The sequence below is a fragment of the Artemia sp. Qi Xiang Cuo genome, chromosome 5 (genome assembly GCF_049724085.1).
Source record: "Artemia sp. Qi Xiang Cuo chromosome 5, ASM4972408v1, whole genome shotgun sequence".
Taxonomy (NCBI): domain Eukaryota; kingdom Metazoa; phylum Arthropoda; class Branchiopoda; order Anostraca; family Artemiidae; genus Artemia; species Artemia sp. Qi Xiang Cuo.
In genome coordinates this window covers 52,014,427-52,033,417 of record NC_142798.1, presented here as the reverse complement: position 1 = coordinate 52,033,417, position 18,991 = coordinate 52,014,427, and the positions used below count along the sequence as shown (strand labels likewise).

At 34.9% G+C, this 18,991-nt stretch overlaps 1 protein-coding gene across 3 annotated transcripts in view; it reads right to left on the bottom strand.

The window, feature by feature from the left end:
* The window catches only part of LOC148952249 (rhodopsin-like), a 175,337-nt gene that overhangs the window by 23,771 nt on the left and 132,575 nt on the right, over positions 1-18,991 (bottom strand). For all 3 annotated transcript variants that reach the window (XM_089088895.1, XM_089088897.1, XM_089088896.1), the window contains 3 exons: positions 15,092-15,215; positions 11,303-11,486; positions 5,659-5,758 (listed from right to left, as the gene is read on the bottom strand). In XM_089088895.1, coding sequence (XP_088945021.1) covers positions 5,659-5,758; positions 11,303-11,486; positions 15,092-15,215 — 408 coding nt within the window. The remainder of the gene's footprint in view (positions 1-5,658; positions 5,759-11,302; positions 11,487-15,091; positions 15,216-18,991) is intronic.

The following is an 18,991-nucleotide window of genomic DNA, read 5'->3' as shown; positions in this document are numbered from 1 at the left end:
AATCTTGGTTATTATGATGGATTTACTTTCATTTTTGTTGTTGTATTGAAGTTTTGACAAATAAAAATCATGCCATTCACAATTCGTATCCTTTTCAATGAAATGCAAATGATATTCAAGCCGTCTAGAGGTTTTCAGAGAAGAGCAAATGACGCTTTCGCCTTAGAGGGCTCTGAAGGAGTTAGCCCTGCTCCTGTTTGTGGTAGTTTCTATTTGTTGTAAGTTTGACTTGGTTGTTCATCGGGTCTCATTTATCCATGGATAGTAATTTATGTCGTTTTATATTTGAATTATCATATTATTTTCTGTCTGATCGCCTTTGTTTATTATAGCTCTTATAATTATTATAAGGCTTATAATCTTATTATTACTAAATACAATTATTGTAGTAGCTCTTATATTATACATCTATTATAGTCCAGTAGTCCAGAGTCTCATAAATGATGAACTGGCATTTGATTCAATAAACACAACATCTTTACGAAAATCCCATCCTTAGGGTAAAACTAAAAGCCAATTTTTGACATATGAGCCGGGCCTCTCTGGACCTAAATCCGGGGGCCGAGCTTGCTCATGTCTGTACCCAAGAAACTTAGTGGTTTCTAAAAACGGGGGTGCCACGGGGATAAAAAAAGAAGGCAGATAAAAAAAAAATCCATGGCAAAAAAGATTACGATTTGTAGCTCTTTTGTACCAGTGGTAATTACTGTTCCTATGAAACTTAAGGGCAAAATGTTGTTTGAAAACAAATTTTACAAGAATTTTGAAAACATGCCTGACACCCCTTCAAAATGGAAATGACATAAAAAGTACACCATTGGAATCGTGATTTTTGAAAACCTTGTACAAGAAAAAGCTTGAACAACAAGAAAAATCACTTTTTACTTGGGTAGTACTGATATGTCCTTTTTGTTCTTTTATCTTCACCGCTAGCGGAACACTTTAACATCACACAGAGGTATTTAAGGCTGATGTGAAAGCTAATTTTTATTCATAATCTCTTTTTATAAAAGTACACTTTAGGTGCCATATCTGAATTGAAAATGCTAGGACGAAGGGAAAAGGTATCGCCATATTTTCCCTGGTCACAACTTCCATATTTTCCATTTTTCAGGCTACTGTAGGATCGTACAGATGATTAATGGCTCAAAATACAGCTCTTGGTCATAGCAACATGCTCTTTGTAGATTCTTCTGAATAGCTCCTTCAAGAAGTACCATATGGCACAAAAATAACATTTTTTGGTGCAATTCTGGAGTAGAAATGCTGGGAAGCATGAAAAGGGTACAATAAACATCTACATGGCTAAAAAACAAAAGCCTCAGGTTTACAATCCCTCGTTTTAATGCTCCTCCTTTTACCCTTTGTACTGCTTAGCCCTTTTAATAGCCCAGTAAAGAAAAAACCAGGGCCTATAGTTATCGAAAGCTTATAAATATGTTTTCCAAAATTAAATTTAATATTCCTCAGTTTTTTTAAATTTATACATCTTACGATATTATATAGTTTTAACAGGACAACATTTTTATTTATAACATTAGATTTTGAAAATTTAAGTAAGAGCCTGAAATTTCTCAACTCTGACAAAGCAAACCTGCTATACGAAAAGGCTATTTTTGTTTACTGCATTGCCCTAGGGGACAGTCAACCACTAAATTAATCTGCAATCTTGATTAATTTTCGTTTCAAATAGGCTATAGCAATATGGTATATTTCAATACTGACTTTTCATGAGATTAATCAAAGAAACTTTTTGCAAAATAAGTTTTAGAAAAAAAAGTAAATAACTCCATTAAACCAAAAATAGAATTAAATAATATACCAAGCAAACAACTACCACAAATCAGATAAATAAATGAAACCCAGAATAAACAGAAATTAAAATAAGTCAAACTCAAAATGAGCAAAAATTAATCTGACTAGGGTTCTAAACTCTATGCTTTCTAAAAGACAGAATATAATTTGTACTTTTCTGAAAAAAATTCAAATTAATTTACTGAAAAAAAAAATGTTGTCAATGTAATATACATATGCTGATATTTATTCCTTGAAATCTTAATTAATTTTTAATTTCTTAAAGTTATAAAAGCGAAAATATTTAAAAGAAATTTATATTAGACGCATCTCGGGACAATATGAGTTGTGCGTAGGGGGAGAGGGTAACTGCTCTCTGATTGCTTTGACCCTTAAAAAGAGCACTAGATTGTCTGATTACCATTCCAATGAGCTCCCTCTGAAGTTTGTATGACCAAACTTTCTATAAAAACGCTAAATGTCCCCAGGGCACAACTTACAACCCTTACCCTGAGGGCTGAGGGGGATTTTTTTTTATCCTCAAAGACATAATTTCCAGATCTTTCTTATAGGCTTAACAAAATGGCTATATCAAAATTTTGCTTTCAAGTGTTTGGGGAAATGATAGGCGTGAAGGAAGACATTTGCCCTCTCATATTGTGAGGATTTGAAAAGTAGTAGACCTCCCCAACATGAACCCAGACTGCTGGGATAAAGGTAGCTTTTTGTCCACTTGAGGAGTAGCATGGTGAAGAGTGTCAGACATCGAGACCAGAGCTATGCCACGATAGTTGTTACATTCTAATTTGCTTCTTTTCCTCTTATAGACTGGCATATGTCGTTACTGATCGATTACGTCAATTACGAAGAACCAGTCGTTAGTGATCCAGTCTTCCAGTCTAATCGGATCAATTCAGAGCGCCACACAATACCAAACAGTATTTGCAGCCAGAGTACCATAGATGAACCACCATTCCTTGAGATTTTTGGTGTCAGGCCACAGCTTTTGGGTTACTTTTTATTTTTTTCTTCTGTAAATTCAGTCCCACCGGGGGAAGGTGCAGGTAGCATTCGCTAAAGCATCAGTAACTGGTCGTCGACTTGATCGGGTGGCTATGAGTTTATTAGTTTCTGTATGTTGCCGCTGGTGTTTTTTTCGCCGCTTGGGATTTGGAGATACATCTCAATCTGATTGTGTTGACCTGAGAGCTCACGAAGAATCTTATATGTGGCCCCTCTGTCCTTTTTGTTGGTACACTCTGGAAGCCCGCATGCCTTGCTGTCAATAAAGCTTATGTGGTCTTTGTGCTGCACGGTGTTACGCTCTTTGTTTAATTGCCTATGTGCTGCCATGTCCCCTAGAAGGCGGTCTTCCCGTCTGTGGTCAATGATGGTGAGGGACTCGTTACTGTTCCAGTCTTTTTTCTAACGCTGCTTCATTCCAGCAACACTAGTTGCGGCTGCAAGAGTATTCTTTTTGAAGACCTTCCATGCACCTTCACTATCGTCGCATGTTCGAGGACCTCAAATCTGTTGGATATTCCGACTTGATACAGCTTAGCCAGCGCGGTGTCTTCTGGATGCTATAGATGTTAAACTCTCGAGATGATTGGATGTTTTCTTGGCTTTAAAGTGAAGCCTGAAAGTAGGAGCAAACCAAAAGTAGGAGCAACATTAAAACTTAAACCAAAGATAAATTACCCCGTGTATGAGGGGGGCTACCCCTTCTTCTATTCCTCGCACGTCAGGTTAAAGTTCTTTAGTGCTTCAAGAAAGCTTCTTATTCCATTCTGTTTCAGCAGCCGTTTCTAAAGGATTGAGAGGAAAGTCGAATTCTAGTGTACAGAGGGAGGAGCGGAAGAGGGTTAGCCCTCTTTTCTAGCCCTCCTAGCTCAGAATAATTTGTGTTTGTTTTACGTATAATGTTGCTCCTTACTTTCAGTCGAAATAGACTTGTTTTTTTTTTTCGTTCAATTTCATATAGGACAATATTACACAACCAATTGAATTTTTATCCATTTCCAAAATGCAAAGGATAATTTACCCCAAGGACTATATATGACAAAATGGCAGATTTTTAAAAGGGAAAGTTTAAGAGATATGCAAAGTAAATCTTGCTGTAATGCCCTCTTTGAACAAAACTTATATTTACTTCTATATTTTCTTTGCCTAAGTTAGACAAAAATCTCTTATGAATTTTTTTTTGTATATTCTTAAAACCCCAAAAAAAACAAAGATTAATTTTTAAAACAAAGTTTTTTTTAATGAGAGTAAAGAGCGGACGAAAATTGAATCAATAATTTAAAGTGCTTAAGGCTCTACATAAAAGTAATATTGATATGATCGAAGTAAAAAACAAAATTAGTCGTTGGTTCAGCGTGGAATTAGGAGTAAGCCAGGGTTGTGATTTAAACTTGTTTATACGAGCTTTTTTGACAGATTTTTGATGAAGAGCATGAAAAAAATTAACACAGAGCACTATTTTGAATATTTTGAATAGAATGGTAGGCTTAGTTTATGCGGATAGGTAAAAGTTTTAGATGAATAAATTGAATTTCGAAGGTTTCGAGGGCATGGGTGCGGGAGTAGGTATGAAAATTAATATTATAAATGCTAAGTGGCTAAACTTGGGAATTAATGAGAATGAAGACGATATTTCAGATACTGAGGAGAATTGGTCGTATTAGTAGCATCACTAATAAAAAACAAAGGTGGATGAGATGAAGATGTAAAGTGTAGGGTAGCCGAGGTGCGCTGTGTTGTTTTGCAGTCGACGAAATTTCGGAAGGAATAGATGACAAAGAAATAGGTTTTAGAACACCTATTAGGACATAATACAGCGAGAATCATTAAAAAGCTAAATAAAAAGGTAGAAACATAACTGAAATCAGCAGAAAACTAAATGTTTCCCATGCAGAGAGCCGAGCTTGAGATAATTTCAGAGAAGAAGAGTTAAAATGATCGAGGCATATCTTATGGATGAAGACTGAAAGGTTTCCAAAATTTTTGATTTGGTAATCCAGTTGGGACAAAACTTAAAATAGTATGTCCTCAAATGGAGTCAGAAATGTTCATACAAAAACATTGAGAGAAAGTGTGAATTTCAGGTGAGGGAGTAAAGAAGGGAACCCCGATTTGAGTGAGATGGAAGAGGAGTGTATTTGGCTGTGTTCTACTCGGATCACTTTCAGCTGCAATGAGATGTGAGCCGTAGCAGTAATAATTACATTTATTTTTTTCCTTTATTTATTCTTTCAAAAATAAAGTTAAAAAACATCCAAAATAGCCTAGAGCCTGAAATCCCTTAAATGCAACATGAAATCGAAGTAAAAGTGTACCGTTGAAACTACCATTGTTTAAAAATCATTAACTGATAGTTTACATCCTACATAATGGGCAGCAAGGAAAACCATATTTGTGCATGGGTAGTACTGACGAGTCTCTCTTTTTTTTACCTCCAGGAATGATTACATCGAAACAGATATTTTTCATTTTAAACTGAAATAAATTACATGACATTTAAGTTCTGTTTTCTTCCATTTTTGTGCTATAAAACCTAAAACTTGGCCCAAATAGGGTTAAAATAAAGCAGAGTACGAATCCTGAGATTGCCAATTAGCGTTCCATAGTTAAAAACCCCCCAAAAAAGTCGTCAAAGTTTGCTCCGTGCTGGAAAAATGACCCACGGAGTACATCTTTTTGTCAGTTAGTCATAAAAAGAAATGAAAAACGAAAAAGGAAATTACTTTGAATTATCAAATTGATTAAAAAAGATTGATTCTATAGGTTATATCTCCTACAAGAAATAATGTGGACAAAATTGTGTATATCAGAGATAAAGAGGACAATAAAGAGTGAGTTTACCTGCATAAGGAGTCCAAGCAAACAACCAAAGAGTAATGATGGCGAAAGCAATTTTGGCCAGTTGTTTATCTTTTCTGTAGCTCCCAATTGTACAAGTTGACTAGAATTAAAAATCAATTTTTATTTTCGCAAATATAAAGAAAAATCAAAGGCTTAGTTTGCTTGGCTTAATTTCAAAATACCTTTTGTGCACTACTACTACTACTGCAACTACTACTAACAACTCACTGAATCACCAAGCCACCCGAGGCCAACAACGCTACGCATACTCCTCTTCCTTCGCAAACTATTCAATGCCTCCCTGTTAACACACTCCCAGGAAGTTTAATATTTTTTATATGACATTTTCTTTAATAATTTTAATATTTAATATTTTAATATTAAATATTAATTTAATATTTTCTCATGACATTTTCCCACCCCGACCGGGTACGAACTGTATTTCGTTTGATCCTAGACGGTTGGCAGACATGGACAATCTTTGGCAATATTTCAACCTTCATCGACATAACGTGCCCTAGCCATCTCTACCTTTCTCTCATTGTAGTTCGAGAAAGCAGGATCGAACCACACTTTTCGCACAGCTTACTGTTTAAGATACGGTCCGTTAGTCGGGTACCCAAAACAGTCCATAGGCAATTTTATCTGGAAAATATCTAGAAAATCTTCCTCGGTTTTTGTTCGAGCGCCGAGTCTTCAGAACCATACTTCATAATCATTGTCATCACTGTAGATTCCAATATTCTAATTTTCTTTTGCAGACTTATCTTCCTGTTCTTCCAAACTTTTTTACTAATAATACTATCCAGGTAAGTGAAGCCGTCCACTTGATCAATCTTCTCGTTACCCAACAAAATCTTCACTTTTCTAACCTAAGCGACTTAGTATTCTTTACATTAATTTTCAAACCTATTTTTGCACCCTGAACTAGCAAAACCTCCAAAATTTCATTCATTTTACTAATATTTTCATCAACGATGCTTTAATGACGAGCATAATCTAAGTCCAGGAGGGTCTTACTAACTGCAAGAGATAATTATTAATTTTTTGTTTCAGGTTTCGACTTTGCTATTGAACGACCTAGGCTAATAGTAATCTAAAATTTAAAAAAAGAAAAAAAAGATAGCTACCATTGCACAAAAACGGCTTCTTGGGGTGATTCTGAATATTAATAACTCATCAGGCAGACGGTTTGCCTGATTTCAAAAACGGGGAAAAAAACCAGGAGGGAAGAATCCTTGTGAGAACAAGGCAAAATTCATACCATCAGAAAAGACAATCACGCAGGGTCAATTGAAAGTTCTAGTTCTCTTTTATACAGCAAAAGAGTTTGTGCCACAGCAAAGTGGTACTTAGCTGACTAAATTTTCAAAAAATTCAATGCAAGCTCTCCCTTCATTCGAAGGAATATTTCTGTACTAAGCCTGGGTAATAACTCCCCCACAATTTAGGAATACTTTAAGTATAACATAAAAGATTTGAATTCATATGCTTACCACGACAAACTGTGGAGAGGTGGGGAGGCATGGTGAGCACCGCCAGGGAATTTACCAGGGGTTAAGCACTACCTCACCATAGTTTTTATATGGTTTAAATATAAATGTTTCTTATTGCTCTGTTTTTTTTTTTTTTATAATGTTAACGTCTATTTGCTTCCGAGGAAAGAGAAACATTGCCCCCTTTCCCTCAAGCCAGCGTTCATGGGACATGACCCTTTAAAACAATTTATTAGAATAAATCCTCTGAAAACCATAACCCTGAAATTAATTTTGATATCCTTTACCCCCTTTTTGATAAACATTTGAGGAGGTGCACTGTTTTAGAGATGACTGATCTAGTGTTATACTAATGTTAAACTTGAATGTAAGAACCCCGGGTTGAAGAACCGAGTGGTTGCCTTCTTCTCGTTTAAGAGAGCTTTGGATACGAATTAGTAATAAACTTTGAGTAATGAGCGATCCCTGTGGAAAGAAACCAAAATTCTTAAATAAATTTATGGACAATATATGCAACAGCAAAATCTGTTTTTATGCTGATTTTAAATACTTATCATTTTTATTTTTAAATTTACTCATCAAAAGTTTTAAGCAAATGGAAATTTACAAAATTTAAAAAAAGGGGATAAAATCCTCCTCCCTCTATAATACATAGCTGCGATCGTGATGTAAATTACACAATAAAGTTCAACATGTACGTAAACACTAAAACCACCGTCTATAGAATATGAATTTTTTTTTTCAGAGAAACATGGTCACGAATGGGTGTTAATTTTTCGAGGGTGTGATCTTGTCGAGCCAATTGACATATATTTTGAAACAGGGTTTATTTGAAGATGAATTTAAAGATCTAGCTCCCTTCGGAAGCAAAATGCGATCACACCAAAAGGAAGTGCCTAACTCTAATGTGTTGGAATAATTGGGTTGAAGAGCTATTGAGCCAAAACTCTGAAAACAATTGAGCCTCCTATTCAAATAGCCTTCTAGTCTCATGAGTCGTACTGTCCTGCAACATATCATTCATCCCTATACATAAATGCATTCCATAAGAAAAAAAAAACTGTTATCATAGACCATTTATGCAATAGAATTAACGACTATAGTGTCGCATAGTTCCAATAATGCTGTTAAACAGATTCTTTTATGGAAAGAATGATACTTAAGGCTTCTAAAATCCTTTTAAATTTAAATTTTTCTATGAGAGGTGCTTTATATGAACCGGAATATTCAGGTGATTTTGGATTTAAGTTCAACCTTCTCTTCAGTAGGAGGAAACTATCTGAAAACTTATCATTCCCTCATCATATCGAAGCAGTAAAGCCTCGAGTAAATCTGAAGCCATCCTAGAATCTTGGAGTTATTAAACACTTAAGAACACCTCGCGACAAAAAATACGGGTGCTCCTGTATAACGCTCTCATACATGTCCATTTACTGTATTGTGCAATCATCTGGCAATCAACTTTTAAATCTCACTTGAGAAATCAATCCACAATTAACGTCAAATATTAATTGGGAAAAAATGAGTCCTTGTCACTGGAGTCATTGCATCAACTATCTTTCTTGCCTTTGGGTTTAAATTTTTAGTCGGTGAACTGCCATCTTCATTAAAAAAATTTTTCGACGTGTCTCTGACCAGTATAATCAGCATACCCTATCATCTCCGAAACTGAACATACCCATCATCCTGACATTGCGGTCAAGTCTTGCTCCGAATATAGCATGTGCAAGGATATGGAATCTGACCACACAAGAAATGAGAGATAGGAGCTCCATTGGGACATTTTAAAGAAGAGTAACAGATCATTTATTTGCATCACAAAAGAAAAGTTTTTTTTATTATTCTTGTTTTTCCTTCTTTTTTATATAATGGGGTGGGGGAGCAGGAAAATATTTGGTTAATTATAATGATTAATGAGAGGTAAGATCATTTCTGAGAGAAGGAGTGATGACCAGGGTCGTTATTAGCCAAAATGGTTGAGGGGGGGGGGGAAAGATTTTACCGACTGGCTGGTCATTTATACCGACTGTTTTTGTCCGTTTCGAATGTAATACTTGAAATCATTGCACGAGTCGGTAAAACCGCTGCACTTACCAACCGAGATTCAGATTTCGGTACATGCCATGTCTCTATTTTAACACTGTTTATTTAGCCAAACGGAAAATAGTGGCACCATCAGTAAAATCACTGCAGGAGTCGGTAAAACTGCTGCTTTCACCGACCCAGTTTGAAATTTTTGTAGATGACGTGTCAGTATGTTCGTGATCTTTATTGAACCGATCAAAGAATTTTAGCGGCGTCGGAAAATCATGGCGCAAAGTGCCACGATTTTACCGACTTCTTTTTTTTAACGAGGGACCAAAAACATTGAGGGGTGCCTACCGCCCCCCATACTTGACGGCTCTGGCGATGACCACTCTCAGTAAATATGTTTCAAAATATAAATATTGTGATTCTCAGCATCCAGGAATGGATTGATATGTTCTTAGTTATGTGAATTTATTTATTTCTTTATCAATGAATCCAGTGAAAATGGGTTCATCGATAATATTAAAACATACAGTAAAACAAATACAATTTAAATAAAAAACACAAATATTTTCAGATATAAGTAAAGAGCAACATTAAAACTCAAAACAAACAGAAAATATTCGGTACATAAGGGGGCTGCAACCTCTTAACCCCCCTGCACTTTAAGATTAAATTTGACTTTCCAGACTAATTATTCAAGAACATATGACAATTGGAAGTGGATAAGATAATTTTTTTTTTACGATGAAATAAAGATACAATAATACACTATACTTTTCCCCGAAAAGCTCTTTGTCCTGTAAACAAGGAAGAAGGCACACGAGTCACTAAATCAGAGAAAAATAAATCACTTACTCACAGAGAGAAGAGAGAAAAAAAGAAGAAATTATAGAACATATAAATGGAAAGAGCTAAAGTTTTCAGCTTATATTTTGTTAAACGACCATAATGATAAATGATTTCATAAATAATAAATGATCAAAATATTATTAAGCTAAAAATAGCGCAGAGAGTAAAGGGTGAAGAGGGAGCCCCTTCCCTCAGTATACGGAGTAATTTCTGGTCGTTGCAAGTCTTATCTTCAATCTTTTTGTTTCATGTTAAATAAACCTGTGTTTTTTTTTACTTAATTCAACACTAGAGCCACATGGGTCTTAGTTTCAATAAAGACAACGAAACTATAAGAATAAATACACATTAAAGAAGAACAAAACAGCTCCCCAGCCATTATTTATGCATGACCATTCTCGTGTTTATCTTTTTCAAAATCATCTTCCCTTATTCTTTCGATCCTCAAATCGTCAAAAAGCTCTCTCTGTCATGTATCGCCACATAACAATCCTACCCACATTCCTAATTTGCAGTAGTTATTTACTCTTTTAAAATATCAAACGTCCGTTTCTTTCTCCTTCTCCTGTAAAGTATTTGTTGCTTACGTATTGCTACGTAAAGTGCATACAAAATTGTTAATATGTTTCGCAAATTTAGCGATAAAGCTTTTAGATTTGTGTTACATGCATTCATAAAACTAGAGAATTTCAAACAATTTTGGATAATATTACAGTCTTTCATACTGGGAAATAGGGAGACAAAATTATTACACGGCTTTGAATTTTACAGTGGTTTGGTTAAAGGGGTTGAGTTTTGCATTAATGGTTTCCACAAACCAAATGTTTCATGTCAAGCAATTGTGTGCAGAGTCATGTAGTGTCAAATCCAATCATGGATTTTTGTTGGCGTAGTGCAGCTTAGAAATTATGGAACATAAGCCCCAAGAAGTCCTGCTTAGTAGATAAATATCCATGCAATAACTTATAATATCTCTTTTTATGAGATTAACTGTGGAGTCTGAAGCGGATAGAAAAGTAAACTTTATAAGCTGCTTATTTGAAACGCAGTTTATGTCAGATATCATTGTAAACTTGATTTAAAATAGTTAGATATTTTTTTTTATGCAAACATTTTAATACAATAAAACAAAACAAGTACGTCAGTTGCTTCATATTTTCTTTAATACTCGGCTGACGTATGATTCTAATATTTTAATTTATTTTTAATTTTCTTACGGTTTTCAAAAGTCATTTACTTTTAATTTAATTAATTCTGATTTTACTCACAGTGCTATCAATGCTCATTCTTTTTGCTTGTCTTCGTACATCTCGTTCATGAGCAGAAACATACTGAAAAATGTAGATGTAGCAAAATATAATGACAAACAAAGGCCCAAAATAAGCGGCAAGACAGAGAAGGATAACGTATGCACGAGACCAGCAGTCACTGCTAATGAAGTCAAAGCCACAACTGCAACAAATAAAAATAAATAGTTTGTTTATTTTTTGGACATTATTTTGCAGAATGTAAGCAGTAATTCAACATAACGACATCGTTATTCAACTGTGTCAAGGTTTGATTTTTAAATATAATTCTTAACTTGATATTGAACCGGAAATTTTTCCTAGAGGAAACAAGTGAATAGCAATCTGTTTTAGGAAGGAAGGAGTGCAAAAAGTTTTTATTGAAAGACATGTTTCACATTCTCCTGAATTTGAAAAAAATATAAAGATATCATGCAGGTAAAGGTAACATACAAAAATACTTTAGCTATTCATTATCTAGAGTATTTAATTGACACATATCTAAATTACCTTCAGAACAAAAGGAAGAAAGTTTTTGTTCCCACTGATAACTTTGCGCTTCCGAAAAAATTAGTATTTGATTTCATAACTAATCCTTACTAATGACTGTCACTACATTTTTTTTTTCCAAGCTATCCCAAATTTTTGCGTATAAAAACATATACTGTACAGTATTAAGTTGAATATTAACTTCAGAATTCATCAAGAAACCTGAATAGGCCCTCTGCTCTTTCCAGCTGTCATAAATGACTTTGGTGCAGATTTCTCCACATATTCAAATTCGTTTTTGATATTTGATACTAGAAATATTAATGACAACATTAAAAGTGCCCAGTATCTTTTCTGAATTGTATTGCATAAAATTATGTTAAAATTAAAATGTTTATGAAAGGTCAAACACCGAAATTCTGATCACTATTCTCTTTAATTCTAAACCTTTTTATTATTAATTTTCCTCCCTTTTAATGTTTTGTTACTCTCCATGAAGCTCCTTGGCCTCACTATATCTGTTGATCATAAATTGGATGGGCACATTAATAATGGTACTTGCAGAGTAAGAAGATCACTTTCTATCGTAAAGCTTTTTTAGGTTGGATTGCCTGAATCACATGCCCATAATTATGTAATTCCTTTATCAAACCTATTTTAAAGTCCATATCCTATTTGACAGTTTGTCTTTACCGAAGAACACTCCAATCCACCGAGTCTATTCAAGCAAGGACACTTTCAATAATGAATAAAAAGGAAGAATTCCGTGTCACCATCTCCTGAAATTCTTTTAGGTTATTTTCCATCAAGTGTAGGTTCAACAAGTTTGAAGGAATGACCAGTGCTTGTGCATCGTGTCTGTTCAGTCTTAAACCATATTTATTTTTTTTCCAGTTTGTGCAATCAATTCAAAATCCTCCAAAGAAAAATCTAAAAAGATCGTGATATGGTATTTTGACAGACGAAGAGACATAATTAATATATTACTCATCTTTTAAAAGTAATACGAATACTACCAGTTAGAATGTTCAAGGATCACGCATCAAATTTTTTTCTCGCTTAATTATCTCGGTTTTATATGTTCGTATTTCAAAATTCTTATATTTGTTAAAGATTTTTTATCACGGAACTAATTCATATAGTTTTTGTTATTTTCATTTAAATGTATTTGTCAGGGGCATTCTTGAAGTGATTTAAGGAATTTTAATGTTGTTTTTGCTTGATAGGTTACATTTATAAATATACAATTTGTTTTACGTAATAACAGTTTTAAAAAAGAAGACTACCTAAACTTGCTGCCGTATATCCTGCGGCCAAGGACACCAGCTCAGGAGCTCCTATTAAGATTTAGTTGAGCTCATTTTCCACAGTGAAATAACGCTATTCATTGCTGAAAAATCTACTACAGCTAAAATCTACAGGAAGTCTTCGGACCTAAACATACAGTGAGAAAAAACTCTCCACGTTAGCATACATCATGCTTAGGAGCTTTATTAGTTTGAAATGTGGCTGTTTCTCGCATCCAGTGGAGGGGTGCCTTACATTTTCCCCATGTTGCATAAATCTATGTTTAGCAATATTAAAAACTGGGGAGGGGTTAGAAATGAACAAAAGACTAAGGTACAGACTTAGCACAAAGAAGACTACTATTCAGAGCCAGAAAATAGAAGAATTGAAGCTGGAAGTAGATGAGTACCGAGGAGCATTTGTCCTTGAACCCTCGAACCACTTGGCTGTCCTTAAATATGACCCCGAAGACTTTACCTCGACTGGTAAGTGCCTCAACTGTCCCGAGACGAAGAGTCATAAGAAATTGAGGAAATTCAAAAACCACATCAGTGAAGCCGCTACAAGCAAACTTGGGTTTGTCAAGCGGAAACCCGAGAAGTGGATCTCAGAAAAACACTCAAACTCTGAGCCAAGTGAGGAGACGAACAAGAAGTCCCCAATATACATAGTACTGCGACAAGAATGTCACAAATCGGCAAGAGACGACAAAAATCCTATTGGTCTAATGTTGCCAGAGATATGGAAAGAGCCGCATCACGGAACGATTCACGAACAGTCTATCAGATACTTAGAGAAGGTACTGGATGGAAGAAGTAAAATACAATCCCCTCGCTTAAGGCAAAGGAGGGGAAATACTAACAAGCAGTGAGGAACCTATCGAGAGATGGCGAGTATATTTCCAGGAGGTACTGAGACCAGGGGAGGGTAATAACCAAAATCAACCACCTAAACCTCCTTAGAACCCACCAGACCAATAGGCTTATGAAAATGTATATTTCCAACCGCCCCACAAGGATGGGATTTCTACCAAGCTACTGAAAGGTCCCCCCAAGCTGGCGGTGGATGAGTTTCATAGTTTGATCGCCAAAATTTCAAGACAATGATTACTTACCCAATGAGTGGAAGACCTCGATAATTTTCCCTATCTTCAAAAAGGACCGAATGGATTGTAAAAACTACCAAGAGATTTCCCTTATCCCTATTGCTGCCAAGCTCTTCGCAATCATACTTTTAAACAGATTTAGAGACATCAGAAACATCCGAATGCGACCCTACCAAGGAGGATTCAATCTAGGCATGTGTTGCTCTGACCAGATCCTTAGTCTGTGACACCTTCTTGAACACCGGTTTCAACATTAGCAGGAAACAATCCAAATCTTCATAGACTTCATCACTGCCTTTGATTCGATTCAGCGTGATGCACTATGGGAAGCAATGAGAGAGGATGGTATATCTGAGGTAATCATCGGCCTACTCAGGTTGAATACTATGGTATTTTCAACCATACTATGGTTGAAAATAGGCCAGAGTCAGAGTCGATTTTAAGCTTCCAGATCTGGTCTTGATCGAGGAGGGTGTACATCAAGGCTGTGTCCTCTCACAAACTTTATTCTACTTCGCCATCGATGGGATCCTCAAGGCCATGGACAAGTACAAAAGTGTTCCGGTGAGCCTGTGCTTCTCCATAACGGATCTTGACTATGCTGACGACCTGGAAATTCTTGCTGAGTATGTTGCAGAAGCCCAGGATAAGATCAACGACGTGGTAGACAAGGCACTCACGAGTGGCGTCCAAATAAGCCCATCGAAATAAAAAACCTTGCGAACGGCTGGAATGGATGAAACACCTGTAACCCTAAATGGCTTTTAATTGACCCTTTGTCTGTGATAACCGAATAAAAATAGGTGAATGACTATACAGCTTCAAAAGTGCTCCCCGATACGATGAAAGAATTCTAGAGACGTTTTCAAGTTTATTTCATTGAAAAATACCTTATCATGAATCCCTCTGGAACGTAAGAATTCCATCCCAAGAACGGTGGGACGCACCAACTAAAGGAGTACACCCAAGCGTGAATTGACCATCTATATCCACGTGAAGATGAAAAACTCAAACCTAGAAGACGATATGTAAGTTTATGAAATCTGAAAGACGTCGTGCGTTTCTTTTGAATTTTGGAAAAAATAGCCCAGATTCATATAGATCAAATTACAGACCTATTTCATATTAAATGAAAACGAAACTAAATGCTCAAATAAGATTAAAGAGATATATAAAAACTCACTTTCCTTTTACGGTAACTTACACGGTGATGGTCATTATATAGGCTGCAATAGTGAATTAGCGTATTCAATTAACACAAATACTAAAAATTATGATCTGAATTTTTCTGCTTCTCCTTGGACATGTTACGAATACGAAAATTTACAACTAACCATTTTAAGGTGAAATCATGTGGTTTTGTTGCCTGTCATTGTAAATCGTATGTACTAATAATCTAGACTGAGTGTCGAGTAGGCCTATACCAAAAATAGGACAAGAATAGGAGTCCACTTTTAAAAGCCGATGAGAACGATGCTTTCTTTGGTTCTTAAAACACTTCCCCTTTAAAGTTATATATGCCAGTTTTTTACCAATATTTTCTTCAAGTTTACCAAAATTTAATGATTCAAAGCAACCCTTGTCTGATTTTCGAAGGACAGAAATGAAAGTATTGCTTATTAGCATGTCAAATGTTTCAATCTGATGACCGCTACAAACATAAAATTCTCCAGTGTGATTTATGTTACCAGTGTTTCTTGCTTATTTCATTTTCTTAAATAAAATTCATAAATTACCCTTGGGCCAAATTTTCTTAAAAATTGAATTTTAAATTATAGAGAACAAGACACATATCAACCTTAATATCAAATTTATTATAACCGAACTCCTGCCATTTTACCTATCAAAACGCTAAAATCTTCAACCAAAAGAATTTTTGCTAGGTTGGGTTAGACTGTAAAATCTAATTAATGCAATTTTAAGCACATTCCTGATTCAGCACTGTGGGCAAAAGAATTTTAAGGGACCTATACCCAACCTTAAAATATAGAAAAACTCTAGGAAAAGGGTAGGACTTCCTTCTGTTTCCACAACAACTGACATAAATTGTTCCCAACTCTTAAATCAGCCCCCTCGGTGCTGAATCCTTAACAACAAAAAAACTTGTTTAGTTACTTACTTTTGGTGAGAACCAGACGATGGACTCGCCTATCCGGCACCAAAGAACCTTGGGTTTACTTCTTACGACCACTTAAATATGTTGGCTGTAGCGTCTTTGATAATATTTGGCTAGTATTTGTCCCATCTCTGACCAAGTCTTCTGAACTCTTCCCATGGTTCCAAATCCCCCTTATATTTTTTTGCAATATCAGTGACAGCTCTACTGATAGACAACAAGGACTCCTAATTTCCCTTTTTTTGAAGTGCTGGTACAACTACTAGCGTATAGAAAATAATAAAGATAACGCTGGCCCATAGTGATATTTTTAAAGTTGTAAATACTCCCGAAGACTTTCAATACAGTCCGAAACATAACTCTCAGCTCCGCCTTCAGGTAATATAAGTGAAACAAGGTACTAGAATTTCACATCACTTTTTACATAATTTTACATCGCTTTTGCTCACTGGTGATGCCAATATGCAAAGTAGCAGGCTGGTTGAGAACCATAAGTTTAGTTTGGGGTCATTGATAGCAAGTCCAAGGTGCTTCAAAACCCAAGAAGAATTATTAATAATATCTTGTAACTTATCAAAAGTGGGTTTCAGAAGAACAGCATCTTCTTCGCAATAGAGGTTTGTCAAAGATTGGAAGAGACTAGTTACTTGATTGAAAACAATTCCAATATGATTCTCAGTGCATTACAGATCATCCAATATATCACGCACTTGTATAATATAAGGAAAAAAGAATTTTCCTGCCTTACTACAAACTCCATAGAAAACTTACGGATGAGGTAAGAAAACAAAATTACGGATACACCTTTGTCCCCATCTCTTTCATTATAGCGAAAAAATCATTTTGCCTAAATCTTTATTACATAATACCATTCTAAATGTTAATAGCCGCATATTTCCAGGTGATAGAGACCTAAATCATTTTTTAGACCACTCTACCCTTCCATTTACAAATTCAAACGAATGAAAATATAGAGTAAAATGTATAATATTTCCAACAAAGATAGTTAACAAAACCAATAAGAAACTTTTAATAATACAAAAATTCGAATATTTTGGCTTCACATCCAGAATCCATTACCGAAGGGGGGGGGAAATAAGGAATCAGCCTCAGCAAAATATGAAAAAAGCAAACGAAAATAAAAACACAAACGTTAAACAAAAGAGCAAGACGAAAAGAAAACTCAAATTTAAATAAAAATTAAAAAAGACGTGATAAAGCATGTGACCAGGATGCCTGTTATCGCAAACGTATATGTTTCAGACACTCTTCTGAATGGGACTATTTAAATCAAAATCCAACATTACGTAACAAAGCAAAAGACCAAGATACATGTTGCTGTAAACCTATTTGTCTCAAATTATCTTCTGGTTGAAACCCTAGCAATGAAACAGGCTATTCATTATAAAAAAAAAATCACTTATGATCCATGTTTGAATTTAAAAGGTTAAAAGAGAACAAACTATAATGAATCAAACGTTATAACTGGACACAGGAAAAAAAAACTTCATTAGGTATTATACATGAAATGGATCTTTGCATTTGTTAATTATGCAGAAGCACATTGACTCTTTCCTGAATTAATTTCATCATTTGTTCACACTTGTTCTGGGCTTATTATGCAAAATATGAGTATTTAAGGTATTTTAATTTTGACCTATCTTTTAATTAAGTTATTGTAAATTGGATTCAATCTGTATTTCCCTTCATATCTATTGACAGTAATTTGCCCATTGATAGATTTTTAATTACTATTGTTTCTCTGAAGCTTTGTAAAATTCCAACGGAAGTATCAACTGCTTTTGTTTAACAAATTGATACTTCTCATGGACTACCATCGCTACAGTCCCATCCAGAAGATAATTTAGGATATATACGTTTACAATAAACGACATCTTGGTCTTGTGCTTTGGATCTTGATTAAATTAAAAAAATAGTCTTTTTCTACTGAAAGTAAGGAGAAACATTAATACTTAAAACGAACAGAAATTATTCCGTATAAGTAGATATCTATGTTATATTTTGGTATCGGCCATAGGAATCACTGAACCGTATTAAGGTCAGGTACTTTTGAGTGCTGCCTAATTACATCCGATTGGGTGTGGTGTTTTGGAATTGTTTTTAGACGGGTTTGGTTCTCATCAATGCTTTTAAAAAATATGTTTTTCGGAAAATTCGTTAAATTAGGTAGTTTTTTTAGGCGGATGCAATTTTCATTGTAGTTTAATTTTAGGAGTTGCGCTTTTACTCTGGTATTGAGTTTGGATGTAAATAACCCGATGGAGAGTTAATATCTGAGTTACAAATTGACATTTTACTATCTTGTATTGATTGCAGATCAAAAAACTTCCTATTATAAAAAATGAGTGGTTTTACACTATTGAAAGTTGAAGGAGTTGACAGTAATGATACGAAGATGAGAGTCCACAATGTAGCTGTGGAAATTGCAAAGGATTGTCAGTTAAAATTTGAGTTGGATGATATGTTTGATATATATGTTTAATCTTTGAGTAAATGTAAGTTGGAAGAACAATTATGCTTTGCCTTTAAAGTGAACACTGCATATATCCAGAATACAACTTGGATTTAATGCTATCATGAAACACATAGAGGACAATGGATCGGGACATCTTGTAAAAAAACAGTGAAAATTTATGTTATTTTATTATTGCAT